At 45.0% G+C, this 13,680-nt stretch overlaps 1 protein-coding gene across 1 annotated transcript in view; it reads left to right on the plus strand.

Annotated features, from left to right (window-relative positions):
• The window catches only part of carmil2 (capping protein regulator and myosin 1 linker 2), a 231,602-nt gene that overhangs the window by 200,711 nt on the left and 17,211 nt on the right, over positions 1 to 13,680 (plus strand). The window contains 3 exon segments of the mRNA XM_038805993.1: positions 1,099 to 1,135; positions 8,411 to 8,506; positions 10,882 to 11,217. Coding sequence (XP_038661921.1) covers positions 1,099 to 1,135; positions 8,411 to 8,506; positions 10,882 to 11,217 — 469 coding nt within the window.

The following is a 13,680-nucleotide window of genomic DNA, read 5'->3' on the forward strand; positions in this document are numbered from 1 at the left end:
CCGTATAAAAAACTTTCCCTGCACATCTCCACAGAACCTTTCCCCCCTCACCTTGAACTTGTGACCCCTTGTAATTGTCATTTCCGCCCTGGGAAAAAGCCTCCAACTGTTCACCCTATCTATACCCCATATAATTTTCTAAACTTCTATCAGGTCGTCCCTCAGCCTCCATCTCTCGAGGGAGAACAATCCCAGTTTATTCAATCTCTCCTCATAGCTAATACCCTCCATACCAGGCAACATCCTGGTAAACCTTTTCTGTACTCTCTTCAAAGCCTCCACATCCTTCCAGTAGTGCTGTGGCCAGAATTGGACAACGTTCCATATAACTGTAACATAATTTGCAAGCTTTTATACTCGATACCCCGTCCTATGAAGGCAAGCATGCCGGATGCTTTCTTTACCACCATTTCCACCTGTGCTGCCACTTTTAAGGATCTGTGGACCTGCATGCCCAGATCTCTCTGTGTCGCTATGCTCCTGATGGTTCTGCCATTTATTTTATAGCTCCCACCTGAATTGGATCTACCAAAATGCATCACCTCGCATTTGTCCGGGTTAAATTTCATCTGCCATTTCTCTGCCCAATTTTGCAGCCTATCTATATCCTGCTGTATTCTCTGACAATCTTCATCACTATTCACAAAGGATAGCACTGAAGACTCACTTGAAAGTCGCACAACCTATGGCCATTTTTAATGGCTAACTATGTAAGTGTGAAATTGAAACATGTCGGAAGCTATGTTTAAATTTCTCATGTGAATTTCACGAATACATTTCGAAATCATAGGGTACGCAAGCGATTCACGAGAGTATTGTAACACCACCAGTTTCAGAGTCCCGTTAGCAGAAGCCAGGGAGAAAGTTCCCGGCTCAGCCATTGACGCTGCATTATGCAGGAGGGACCCAAAAAAGAAAATGATCATCATCTTCTGACTTGAAAAAGGGATTAACATTGATTGCCCATTTATTGTTGGTTTTCAGAGAGTTTGTTTAATGGCTGTTGTTTAATGGCTTTGGGTAAATGGAATTAAACTCCACTAAATACACGTACCAGACACTATGTATACTTTGTGATAACTTATTCTTTCCTTTTAGGGTGCAGAATCAGAAGTAGATGGAACAAACTCTAATGGTAAGACATAGGAAACTGAAATGATCATTTAAATATTGGCGTTACTTAAAAAAACTCCTCTTGTTCTTAGTATAATTGAGCAGCATCACCACAACTGGGACCACAATTTGCTGCATGCAGTTTCTGCATTCATGAAATGAAAACACAAGCAAAAGCTGGTCATGCAATGTTGTTTCATCTCTGAAATCAAAGCAAGGGATCAAATTTAACTCTGTATTTTTTTTTTTATTTTTTTTTTTTTATAAATTTAGATTAGCCAATTAAGGGGCAATTTAGCGTGGCCAATCCACCTACTTTGCACATTTTTTTTGGGTTGTGGGGGCGAAACCCACGCAGACACGGGGAGAACGTGCAAACTCCACACGGACAGTGACCCAGAGCCGGGATCGAACCTGGGACCTCAGCGCCGTGAGGCGGTTGTGCTAACCACTAGGCCACCGTGCTGCCCGATTTAACTCTGTATTAATGGGATTTAGGTGTCCATTGCTGGCTGTCTTGCTTGTAAATGTCGAATCAGAGCCCAGCTCCTGCTGTTTCGATTTCAAAAATGCAAATCAAATACAGCATGTATCCTAGATTGGAAAATTCCCACTATCAGTGGTGAAGAATTTATTTCTTGGTGCTGCATTGAGTGTATGAGAACATAGTTCTCTGCCTTTTCCTAGCCTTTCAGTCGCCGCTTGTACAGATTACTCTTTTTTGTACGTAGTCTGTACATTAATTTTTAAGAATCTGATGTATATTTTCCTGGCAGTGTTAAGAAAGCATGAAAGGACAGTTAAATGTCACACTTCCATGTAATGTTTGAACCTTCTGGGCCATGTATCTTTGTTGCCATGTCACGGTGGCACGGTGGTTAGCACTGCTGCCTCACAGCGCCGAGGACCCGGGTTTGACCCCAGCCCCGGGTCACTGTCTGTGTGGAGTTTGCATATTCTCCCCGTGTCTGTGTGGGTCTCAACCCCTCAAACCAAAGATGTGCGTGGAAGGTGGATTGGCCACGCTAACTTGCCCCTTAATTGGAAATTTAAAAAAAAATCTTTGCTGCCATGCAAATTCCCAATCTCAGCCGGGTCTTTTGGGTGGAAGCACTAAGTAGACAGGAGGCATTTACCCAGACGGGAAAAGGAAAACTCAGGCTAAACAAGTTTCCCATGCATTTATTGGCAGGCAGCTGCAGAATTTAAGTGGAACGTGTCTGAGAACCAAGGATGAGATTAGCAGCATTCCACCCATACGAGGACTAACAAAGTTAAATTGTTTTGAACTGACTGTCCCACTGCAAATTTAACATTCTTGCTGTGAAATTTCAGCCCAATTTTTTAGTGGGGTATGTCGCTAATGACGCAAGCAGCCATCTGGTGCTTTGCCATTCTTCATATGTGAGTCTGGACAACGTATACATTAATCATGGTTAACTTAAACAATCTGAACAAAATGCAAAGTACAAACTCCTTGCAATGGGTGGCTTACTATTGAATTAATGCAATGTAAAGTACAAGTTAACTCAGGAGATCCATTGGGGTGTTCAATACTGATGCATGCAATGAATAATGATGCAATTCATTATGTGATACTTCTTTAACAGGTATCTTAGTGGACAAAGAGTTATTTTAAAAGCAGATCATTTTGTTTGGAATTAGCATGCGCTGAAGTATCAATTTTGTCATATTTTAGGGCAGCACGGTGGCACAGTGGGAGCACTGCAGTCTCATGGTACCGAGGTCCCAGGTTCGATCCCAGCTCTGGGTCACTGTCCGTGTGGGGTTTGCACATTCTCCCCGTGTTTGCGTGGGTTTCACCCCCCACAACCCAAAGATGTGCAGGGTAGGTGGATTGATCACACTAAATTGCCCCTTAATTGGAAAAAATGAATTGGGTACTCTAAATTTATTTTTAAAAATTTGTCATATTTTATTGCACTCCAGCAAACAGTGATCTAACCTCCATGGAAAGAACAGAACCCACAGAATCTGATTATATTGCATTAGCAACTTGACACTCGGGATTGTACAATGTACACGTGCTTTTTGAAGGGCTAGTTCAAACACAAAGCTGAAAAGGGTTTAGAGGATCTAAAGTAATGGATTTGTAAGTACCCAAAAATCTAGACCGTGATAAACGGCCAGAAAAAAACTATACCAATTATAGTTCTTCCTTTCTATTAACTTGGGTGCAAAGTAATGTCACTAAACCCAGCAATTTCTGAGGGTCTAATGCAATAAAATGTAATAAAAACCATTTTAGAAATAACAAGAATCCTTCCCACAAGCCATTTCTGTGAACTGAATTAGATTCTTTAGTGAACTACACTGGGAGATAGCACTCCCACCACAGATGGAGATTACAACAGCCCTCCTGGACTTCAGAGAAGAATAAGCACTTTGACAGACTTTGATTTAAACCAGAACTAAAAATTAGGTTTGTTCAAAGAAATGTTTAAACAGCAGCAAAAACATCAATACAGTAGGTTCCACCATATACAAAAAAATAACTTGCATCTGCATTCACATAATAATTACAGATGTGAAACTTCACTAACTCGCCTCATGAGCACATTCTCCCCATGTCTGCGTGGGTCTCACCCCCACAACCCAAAAAGATGTGTAAGGTAGGTGGATTGGCCACGCTAAATTGTCCCTTAATTCAAAAAGAATTTGGTTAACCTAAATTTCTTTTAAATTCTCCTAATAAAAACCTGTAGTGTTGGAAAGGGGGATGTACTTGAGGGGGGAAGGATAGCATTTAGTTAGAGTTGCAAAACAAAAAGAGTATGATCGCATTTCTGGGGTTTCCTAATCGCTCCCAATTAGTGAGAGAGGTAGAGGAGCAAATCTGCAGGGAAATCTCAGAGATGTGCAAATGGTGGATACTGGGGGACTTTAGTTACCCAAGTTGGGGTAATGTTTGAGTAAATGATAAGGAGGGGCAGGAATTTCGGAAATGTTGTTCAGGAGAACTTCTTTGGCCAGTATATTCTTGGTCCAACAAGGAAGTGGGGAATTGTTGGATCTGGCGGTGTGGAATGAGGTAAGCCAAGTGGCCAAAGTGTCTGTGGGGAAACTCCCAGGTTAGAGTGCTTAGTAATGGAGAAGAGCAAGGAACAATCTAAAGTAGAACCTTCAAATTGAAAGAGGGCCCACTTCAGTGGAATGAGAAGAGATCTGCCGGGGTAAAATGGAATCAAAAACTGACAGGAAAACTGCAACAGAACAAAGGGGGGATGTTTCAGGTACAGACTAGGTACATTCCAACAAGGGGGTGAGATAGGGAAACCAAAGCCAGGGATCCTTGACAATGAGGGAGATAAAGAATGTGATTAAACCAAAAATAAAGGGGTTGCATGTCAGGTGAAGTCTTCCAGTAAGAATCGGGCCAAATGCAAGTTGAAAGGGGAAGTGAAATAAGACTGGCAAAGAGAGAATATGAGAATAGAATGGCAAACAACCTAAAAGGGAAACCAAACTCTTCTACCAGCAGGTAAATAGTAAATGGGTAATAAGAGGCTGTGTGGTACCTAGTAAGGACAAAGAGGGTGGCATATGCTTGGAGATGCAGAGCAAAGCTAGAATACTTAATAAGTACATTGTATTCGTGTTCATAAAGAAGAGGATGCTGACAAAATATCAACACAAGCGGAAATGTTAGAGGCATTGGATGGAGTGCAAATTGATAGACAGGATGCTTTGGCTGGCTATGCTTAAAGTGGATAAGTTGCTTAGTCTGGATGGTTCACATCCCAGTTTGCTAAAGGAAAGTGAGGTTGGAGATAGCTGAAGAACTTAAATTGTCCTAATCTTCGAATCTTCCCTATGGAGACATGCCGAAGGACAGGGAAGTACCGAAGGATTGGAGAGTGGCATAACATGACACCCTGCACAAGGGTATAAGGGCATTCCTAGTAACTACAAGCCGGTCAGTTTAACATCAGTGCTGAGTAACATTTTAGAAATAGTAATAAGATAAAAAAATAATAGGCACTCAGAAAGGTTTGAGTTAAGTAAGGATAGCCAGGATGGATTTGTAAAAAGGCAGTGGTTGACTAATTTAATTGAATGTTCTGATGAAGTAACTGAGAAAGTTGATGATGGGAATGAGTGGATGTTGTCCATATGCATTTTATTACAATGCACCCCACATGGAATGCTAGTTAACAAAATTGGAGCTCATGGAACAGTAAGGTCACTGTCAGCTTGAATAAAACCTTAAGACAGAAAACAGTGGGTCATGGTCAAAAGGGGATTTTTCAGATTGGTGGATGGTGACAATGGTGTTCCCCAAGGGTCAATTCTCAGACCATTCTTTGTATATAGATAATGACTTATACATTTGGGAGATGAGTAAAATTTCAAAATATGCCAAAAAGTGAGAATGATATAAATCGTCTGTAACAAGACATAGATGTTTCATCATTGGTGGTCAGGGATAGAGGACAGTCAGGAGGTTGGGATGGTAAATGGAGTTGGGGGGTGATCAGGAGGGTAGTCAGGGGGCAGTCGAGTTCTCCAATGGCAGGGTAAGAAGGGAGAGGGGGGCCTTGGTAGACTGGGAGGGGGGAGGATCCCATGGGGGGCCTGGAGGGGTGGGATGGGGACTGCTGGTCATTGTGCCGAGGAGTTCGAGGTGGTTTTAACCCTCCTAATCTAACCTGGGTAACTGGAACCAGTGTAATGCACTGCTCAGGCTCACCCCTCAAGCCCATTTCAGCCATGCAGAAGGAATGGAGCTCTCAAACTGATGCATAAATCAAATCTTTTGTGCCAGGAGACTGAGCTAAGCTGAACCATTGAAGAAACCATGAAGTGTCAGCTCACAAGGAATGTAACTGCGAAGCAACATGCCTGAAACACGAAGACAAAACACGAAGACAAAGCACGTAGACAAAGCACGTAGACAAAGCACGTAGACAAAGCACGTAGACAAAACACGTAGACAAAGCACGTAGACAAAACACGTAGACAAAACACGTAGACAAAGCACGTAGACAAAGCACGTAGACAAAGCACGACCCCAAACTAAACCTTGAGAGTAGGAAATTAGTCAATGAAAACTTCACAGCATCAAGAATGATCAACACATCAGTCTCGAAACTGGATGCAGTGATGGGTAAAACTGGATACAGTGATGAGGCAAATTGGATGCAGTGATGGTGAAACTGGATATAATGATGAGGAAAACTGGATACAATGATGAGGAAAACTAGATGCAGTGAAGAGGGAATCTAGATGCAGAGAAGAGGAAAACTGGATGCAGTAATGGGGAAACAGGATAGAGTGATGAGGGAAACTGGATGCAGTGATGACGAAAACTGGATCCAGTGATGAGAGAAAGTCGATGTAGTGATGAGGGAAACTGGGTGCAGTGATTTTTTTTTCCCAATTAAGGGGCAATTTATCGTGGCCAATCCACCTACCTTGAACTCCTTTGGGTTGTGGGGGTGAGACCCCCATGCAAACACAGGGAGAATGTGCAAACTCCACACGGACAGTGACCTGGGGCAGAGATCAAACCTAAGTCCTCAGTGCCATGAGGCAGCAGTGCTAACCACTGTGCCGCCGTGCTAACCACTGGGCCGCCGTGCCGCCCATCTGGATGCAGTGATAAGGGACTGTATGATTTTAGATGAACAAGCTGAAATGGGTTATCTGCATTTATCTTATGAGATGAATGTGAGATATTGGTATGTACATTTTATTATATATCTGGTGTAGTGATGTTTTTAAAAGCCTCAGTTCAGGTGTATATATATTTGTTGTAGTAATATTATTGAAGAACCTAGGCTAAGGTATCCAGAATCTCTGGCTGGATAGGGTGTGCTGCACATGGTTCAATTAAGATGTCACAAAAGTGAAATCATCATTCATTTCATCCATGTATGTGTTTGCAAAGAAAGGACTTTTGTTGAGAGGAAGAAGATTCCCTGGAGTGTAGATAATTTGAAACATTTTGTGTTTGAACTTGGGTGAGCAAGTCAAAGGATCTGAATGGTTTAAAGATGATGTAATATATGGGAGGAGCCAGGTCTGTAGCGGCCAGTTTAACTTTTAGTTTTACTCAGAGCTTTAAGATAAGCAAGAGATTTTGCCAAAGGATGTCAGATTAAGCAGTAGTCTCCCAAAAGCAAGACTTGCAGTTGGTGTCTGAATAGGTTTTTCTTTCTCTCGTCAGTCTTTCCAAGAAATCTCTATCCAGAGGAGAGCAAGTATCCCTGTGTTTGCTAACTTTATTGGAGATAGAGATCGTATCAGTTAGAAGTTTCCTTTTAGGGTTAAGAATGGTTTAACTGTGAATTGTAAGCTAGTTTCTGTGATATCAATCCAGTAGTAATCCTGTGTTAATAATAAAGTTTGTTTCAATATACCATGGGTGCGATTCTCCGCTCCCCACGCCGGGTGGGAGAATCGCGGGAGGGCCCCCCGACAAATTTCATGCCCCCCTGGCGCCCCCCGCGATTCTACATCCCCCCCTCCCCCCCCCTGCTCGGAAGAATCGCCGCTCGCCGTTTTCTCCGACCCGGATGGGCCAAGCGCCCTGCCGTTCGCGGGCATTTCACGACAGCGGCAAACAGACCTGGTCGCTGCCGTCATGAAACGGGAGTGAGAAGCCCGTTTGGGAATGGTAGGTGGCCTAGCAAGGAAAGAGGACCACGACTGTGCTCAGGAGGGGACAGGCCCGCGATCAGTGCCCATCGATTGTCGGGCCGGCGTCCAAATCGGGTGCACTATTTCCCCTCCGCCGCCTCGCAAGATCAAGCTGCCACATCTTGTGGGACGGCTGAGGGGAAAGACGGTTACCGCGCATGCGCGGGTTCGTGCCGTCAGCGTCATGATGTCAGCCGCGCATGCGCAGGTTGGAGCCGGCCAACCTGCGCATGCGCGGCTGACGTCATTAGGCGCACCGGCCGCGTCATTCTTGGCGCGACGCCCCCGCGGCCGAGAGTTACGGAGCGCCGCTCCTCGCCCCGCCTGGAGGGGAGAATAGGGGGCGAGGAGCGGCCTCCGAGGCCGTCGTGAAACTCGGCCGAGTTCACGACGTCCCTCCCGATTTTTCCCGGGAGCGGAGAATTCCGCCCCATATGTCCATTGGTCAGTGGAATCACTCCTTTCCTCACAGTTTTAAAAATTAAAAACATGTTTGGGGTCTGGTCGGGATCTTAACACTTGTCATGAGCTGTTCCTTTGTAAAAGTATTATGTATCTATGTATGTACGCTGTGTTTGAGATACGAAAATAGTTATTCTACATTTAATGGAGTTATGTGTGTTTTGTTTAGTAGGAATGCCTGGAGAGAACAAACCACAACCTCCACCTCAATCTCTGAAACTTAGTGCACTAGCCAATATGGCTAAAACCTGTGCAGGCAGTAATGCAGGTAAACTTTAATATTCCTCGAGCTTTTAAAACTTGTCCACTGTGGAAGTTGGCAGTTGTTGGATTTTTTGAAGTTATGCAAGGTGTTTATTTTCTCACCTTTCCCTGAAGATTAGAACAGAATTAGAACAGTACAGCACAGAACAGGCCCTTCGGCCCTCAATGTTGTGCCGAAGATATTGGCTTCTTGCTGGCTTAAAGTTCTACGGTGTCAGCCACCACTTTTTACCTCAACCAAGAGATACCTCTCTTCACCCCCATTCGTTGATTTTCAGCAGCCCACTTCACAGTGGACCTATTGCAACCAAAATGTTATCCTGACTTTAACTCCGTGTTCAACAGTGACTCCTTCAAAAGTAATCCATCCCTTGTGGAATGTTTGGGATATTTGGAGGATACGACAAGGGGCTAATCAACCGCATGTTTGTCTTTGTCATCTGACATTGACACCTATGCATTTTTAGCAATGATCTTTGGATTATGATCAGGAGTGGAAATTATGGCTGATTTTTCCATTATGCAGAGGCACTGAGATCAATTGCAGTGACCCCCATTCCCTTGTGTGAAATGAGTCAATTCACTATGGAATCTGCATGGTTTAGTTACACATTGGGCAGTAGCTGTTACAGGTGTCTAACTACTAACAAACACAGGTATTGTATTGCAGGTACAGAATTTATATATTGTATCATTGATTAATTTACGGCATTGAAACAAATGACACACCAATATCCCCAGTCATCAACAATTACACCAGCAGTAAATCTGCAGAGACATTTAAAAATGTCTTTCACAGGGATCACTGGCTAGACCAGCATATATTGCCCATCCCTAACTGCCCTTGTGAAGGCAGTGGTGAGTTACCTTGTGAACTGCTGCAGTCCCTCAGGTGTAGGTACACCCACAGTGCTGTTAGGAAAGGAGTTCCAGGTTTTTGACCCAGTGACAGTGAAGAAACTGTAAATATTTCCAAGTCAGGATGGTGAGTGACTTGGAGGGGAACATCCAGGTGGGGGTGTTCCTGTGTATCTGCTGCCCTTGTTCTTCTAGATGGTAGAGGTTGTGGGTTTGGAAGGTTAGATTCACATTCTGCAAGTGAATCCATGACTTGAAACCAAGGCAATTGAATGATGGCATGATTTGGTATGACAAAACTTTCATCCTGAACAGTAGGTTTTGAGGTAAGTGGCGCTTTTTACAGTCAATCTCAACTGGATGTTGTGCAGATGACAATAAAGGTTTAGGAATGTTCGGATGGAATGCAATAACATTGCTTTGCTCGCCCATCCTGGGCACAATTTGACACAATAAATAATTATCCCAGCTACAAATGACATTTGAGGGCGGCACGGTGACGTAGTGGTTAGCACTGCTACCACACGGTGCCGATCCTGTCCCAGGTCACTGCCTGTGTGGAGTTTGCACGTTCTCCCCGTGTCTGTGAGGGTCTCACCCTCACAAGCCAAAGATGCGCAGGGTAGGTGGATTGGCCACGCTACATTGCCCCTTAATTGGAAACAAATTTGGATACTCCAAATTTAAAAGTAAATACAAACGTAATTTGTGAAGAAGAACGGAGGCAAGAAGAGAAAGACTTTGGAAACCAGGATCCAGGGTCGGGATTCTCCGACCCGGCGCCGGGTCGCACCCCGCCCCCATCCCCGATGTTGGCTTCCCCATTCTCTGGCGCCGATTTTCGGGCGCCCGCGGGATCGCCATCACACCGGTCGGGACCGTTGACAGCGGCTCCCCCAGCGATTCTCCGGGCCTCGATGGGCCGAGTGGCCAACGAGTTTGGCCAAGTCCCACCGCCGTGCATTACTCGGGTCCCACATGGCGGGACCTGGAAGGTGAGTGTGCAGGGGCTGTCCTGGAGGGGGTCGAGGGATCCGACCCCGGAGAGGGCCCCCACGGTGTCCTAGCCTAGGCCTGTACTGAAATCAGGGCCTACTGATCGGCAGGCAGGCTGGTTCCGTGGGGGCGTATTTTACTCCGCACCGGGCCCCTGTAGGGTTCTGCTATATTGTCCGGGGGCTAGCGCAAAGAAGGGAACCCCCGCACATGCACGTAAATACGCCGGCTGTACCGCGCATGCACGGAATCACGCCGGCCGTAACGCACATGTGCGGAATCACGCCGGCCGTTCCGTGCATGCGTGAACTCGCGGGGGCCATTCAGTACCGGCTGGAGCTGCGTGGACCACTCCGGCGCCAACATAGCCCCCTAGGAAGGGGAGAATCCCTCACTTTCGGGGGGTGTTGACGTGGGAGTGGTTGGCGCCGGTTTTCACGCCGGGGTGTGGACATAGATTATTAAAGAATCCCGCCCCAGATATTTGAATATTGTTTAAGTGAGTATCTTCATTTCCTTATTCAGATAAAGAGGAGAATTCTGAAGGACCATTGTCCACAGGAGTTGAGAATGCAGAATCTGATAGTGAAGAAGAAACAAAAAGACAAGAAGTTACATCAGGCGGGGTCCAGAGAATCCTGCTTCCTCCTCCTCGCAGAAAAAATCTGCAACACGGGAGCAAAGAGCAGAGTTCAAATCCTGTACCAGTTCCAAGAAAGCTTATAGCATTGCAAAAAGGCATAATTCAAGATGAAGCTCCCAGCAGTGAGAAGCATACACCAACAAATATAACATCAATGATAAAACCGGACAACGAGGCGGAGGATAATAAGAAAAATGAAGAATGTTCACCTTCTAAAGGTACCGCTGACCATTTCATTTTTTCTAAAGTTCAGAAATGTTGCTGAAGAGTTAAAGGCACATAGTTAGGGAAGTAATTTGTTATCACGCCATTTTTATGGTCTGCGCCATTTCCGTGGAATTTCAGTACAGGCAGTAATTATAACACATAGCAAATGATAATTCCTTGCAAATGCAGCAACTCGTATGCACAACAAATACCATACAACTGTACAAAACTCTGGTGCGGCCGCATTTGGAGTATTGCGTGCAATTCTGGTCGCCGCATTATAGGAAGGATGTGGAAGCATTGGAATGGGTGCAGAGGAGATTTACCAGGATGTTGCCTGGGATGGAGGGAAGATCTTATGAGGGAAGGCTGAGGGACTTGAGGCTGTTTTCGTTAAAGAGAAGAAGGTTAAGAGGTGACTTAATTGAGGCATACAAGATGATCAGAGGATTAGATAGGGTGTACAGTGAGAGCCTTTTTCCTCAGATGGTGATGTCTAGCACGAGGGGACATAGCTTTAAATTGAGGGGAGATAGATATAGGACAGATGTCAGAGGTAGGTTCTTTACTCAGAGAGTAGTAAGGGCGTGGAATGCCCTGCCTGCCAACACTAAGGACATTTAAATGGACATTGGATAAACATATGGATGATAAGGGAACAGTGTAGATGGACTTTAGATTGGTTTCACAGGTCGGTGCAACATCGAGGGCCGAAGGGCCTGAACTGTGCTGTAATGTTCTATGTTCTATACATGGCAATTATAAAAACCTATGACAATTGTTGCAATATACCACACCACACAAAGTCACTTGCACTATTTATGGTACAAATCAAAGTAAAGAGATCATAGCTAAAGTAAGAAACTCTGGTGACAAACTTAGATTTAAGGTACCTAAATTGCAGGATGTTAGCATGAATACACTAGTTATTGCCTGTGGAACATAGAGAAAACATATTTCCACCATCTTACTTCATAGTATATTTGCCTTCTTTGATCATAGGCTTCGGAAAACTCTTGGAATCCATACACACCATGCATGTTTGAGGTTTTCCTTAAAATGGTGCATGAAAATATTCTATGGCTGTAAGAAATTAAAAGCAAAATGTGCAAATTAAGAGCATACCGAATTTAGCGGCTAAGCATTGCAGTTCATTCATTCTAACTCCGTTTCTATCATTGAGATTTTCTCCAGCTCAGGTGTAGAAGGATGAGATGAATGGCAGAATTTAATGGAGGTGGGTGTTGGGTGTGTTGCTCGTTCTGGTGAGTGCACTTTACACTCAATTGGCTCTGTTTTATTACTTAGCTCTAGAGTCGCCAGGTATCCTTATGATACCACCACGAGATTCAAGTTCAAGTTCAGATCAATGACTCAATACACCAATTAGTAAGGTTCAAATCAAAACACGTTTATTAATGCACAGTTAATTGCTACTCATGCATACAATACTAAAAAACTAGGCTATTCCTACCACTAATAGGCCAATACTTATCTGGATAAGGGAACCCGCTGGGTTAGGGAACAATGGCCTCTTGCTTGATCCTGAGTCTGCAGGCTTCCAGCTGGTACAGACTAAGGAGTCAGGAGCATCTATCTCGTAGCGTGCGTTGACTGGACACTTACTGGTGCAGCAGTTGACCAGGCCTCTCCTTCTTATGGTCAAGTTCTTAGAGAGCTGCTAAGATGTTCTGCTGGGAGGGCCGGCTAAGAGAGTGAACTGACCTTGGGGGCTCTATCTTATAGTCCTCAGGGGCTTTGCGCCCTTTTGGGCGGACCCCGAGCTTACTTCCAATCGATTGGATCCCATACCAATCGATTGGTTTGAATTCCCCAATACTGGGGCTGTTTCCCGATCGCTGGGCGGTCCTTGGGTGCCCGTTTGCTTCTTTTGTCTTGGACTCCTGCTGGCGCCGAGGAGTCTAGCTTTACTTCGATCACCTTTGACTGTTACTATTGTGCCCGGTAATCGATCATTAATATGTATGGCTGCTGGTTTCAGGGCTGTCTTTGCAGGCAGAATACACAGGAAAAGTCTGCAAACTGCTTGTTTCTCTGGGATTGTCCAATTTTCCCTGCATTCCTTGTGTTTCTCCATTTTGAACCTGGGAAGTGGCCAACTCAGGTGGCTGCAGGTGTACCCTGGGGCAGGGGAGGGTGGGAATCGAGGGACTTGGCATTAGGAAGGGAGGGGCGGACCTCTTGAGAGCTACACTTGCCCTTCCTTCTGACCTCTCAACTATCAGCCAAAAGCTCCCAACCTGCCCTCACTCACCTGTGCCCTGGGTCCCTCGGCGATCGTAGGCCTCTCCCTGGTTGCTTTAGCGACAGCATCCGCCACTCTTAGTGGCACTGAAAAGCTGCTGGCCTCTGATTGCCTGGCACCTCTCGGCGGATGGGATCTCTGCCTTTAGGATCCTGAACCCCGTGAAAGACCCGCGGCACTTAATTCCATCGGACTTTCTGCAATTGAA

Source organism: Scyliorhinus canicula, chromosome 9 (assembly GCF_902713615.1).
Source record: "Scyliorhinus canicula chromosome 9, sScyCan1.1, whole genome shotgun sequence".
In the NCBI taxonomy this organism is placed as follows: Eukaryota; Metazoa; Chordata; class Chondrichthyes; order Carcharhiniformes; family Scyliorhinidae; genus Scyliorhinus; species Scyliorhinus canicula.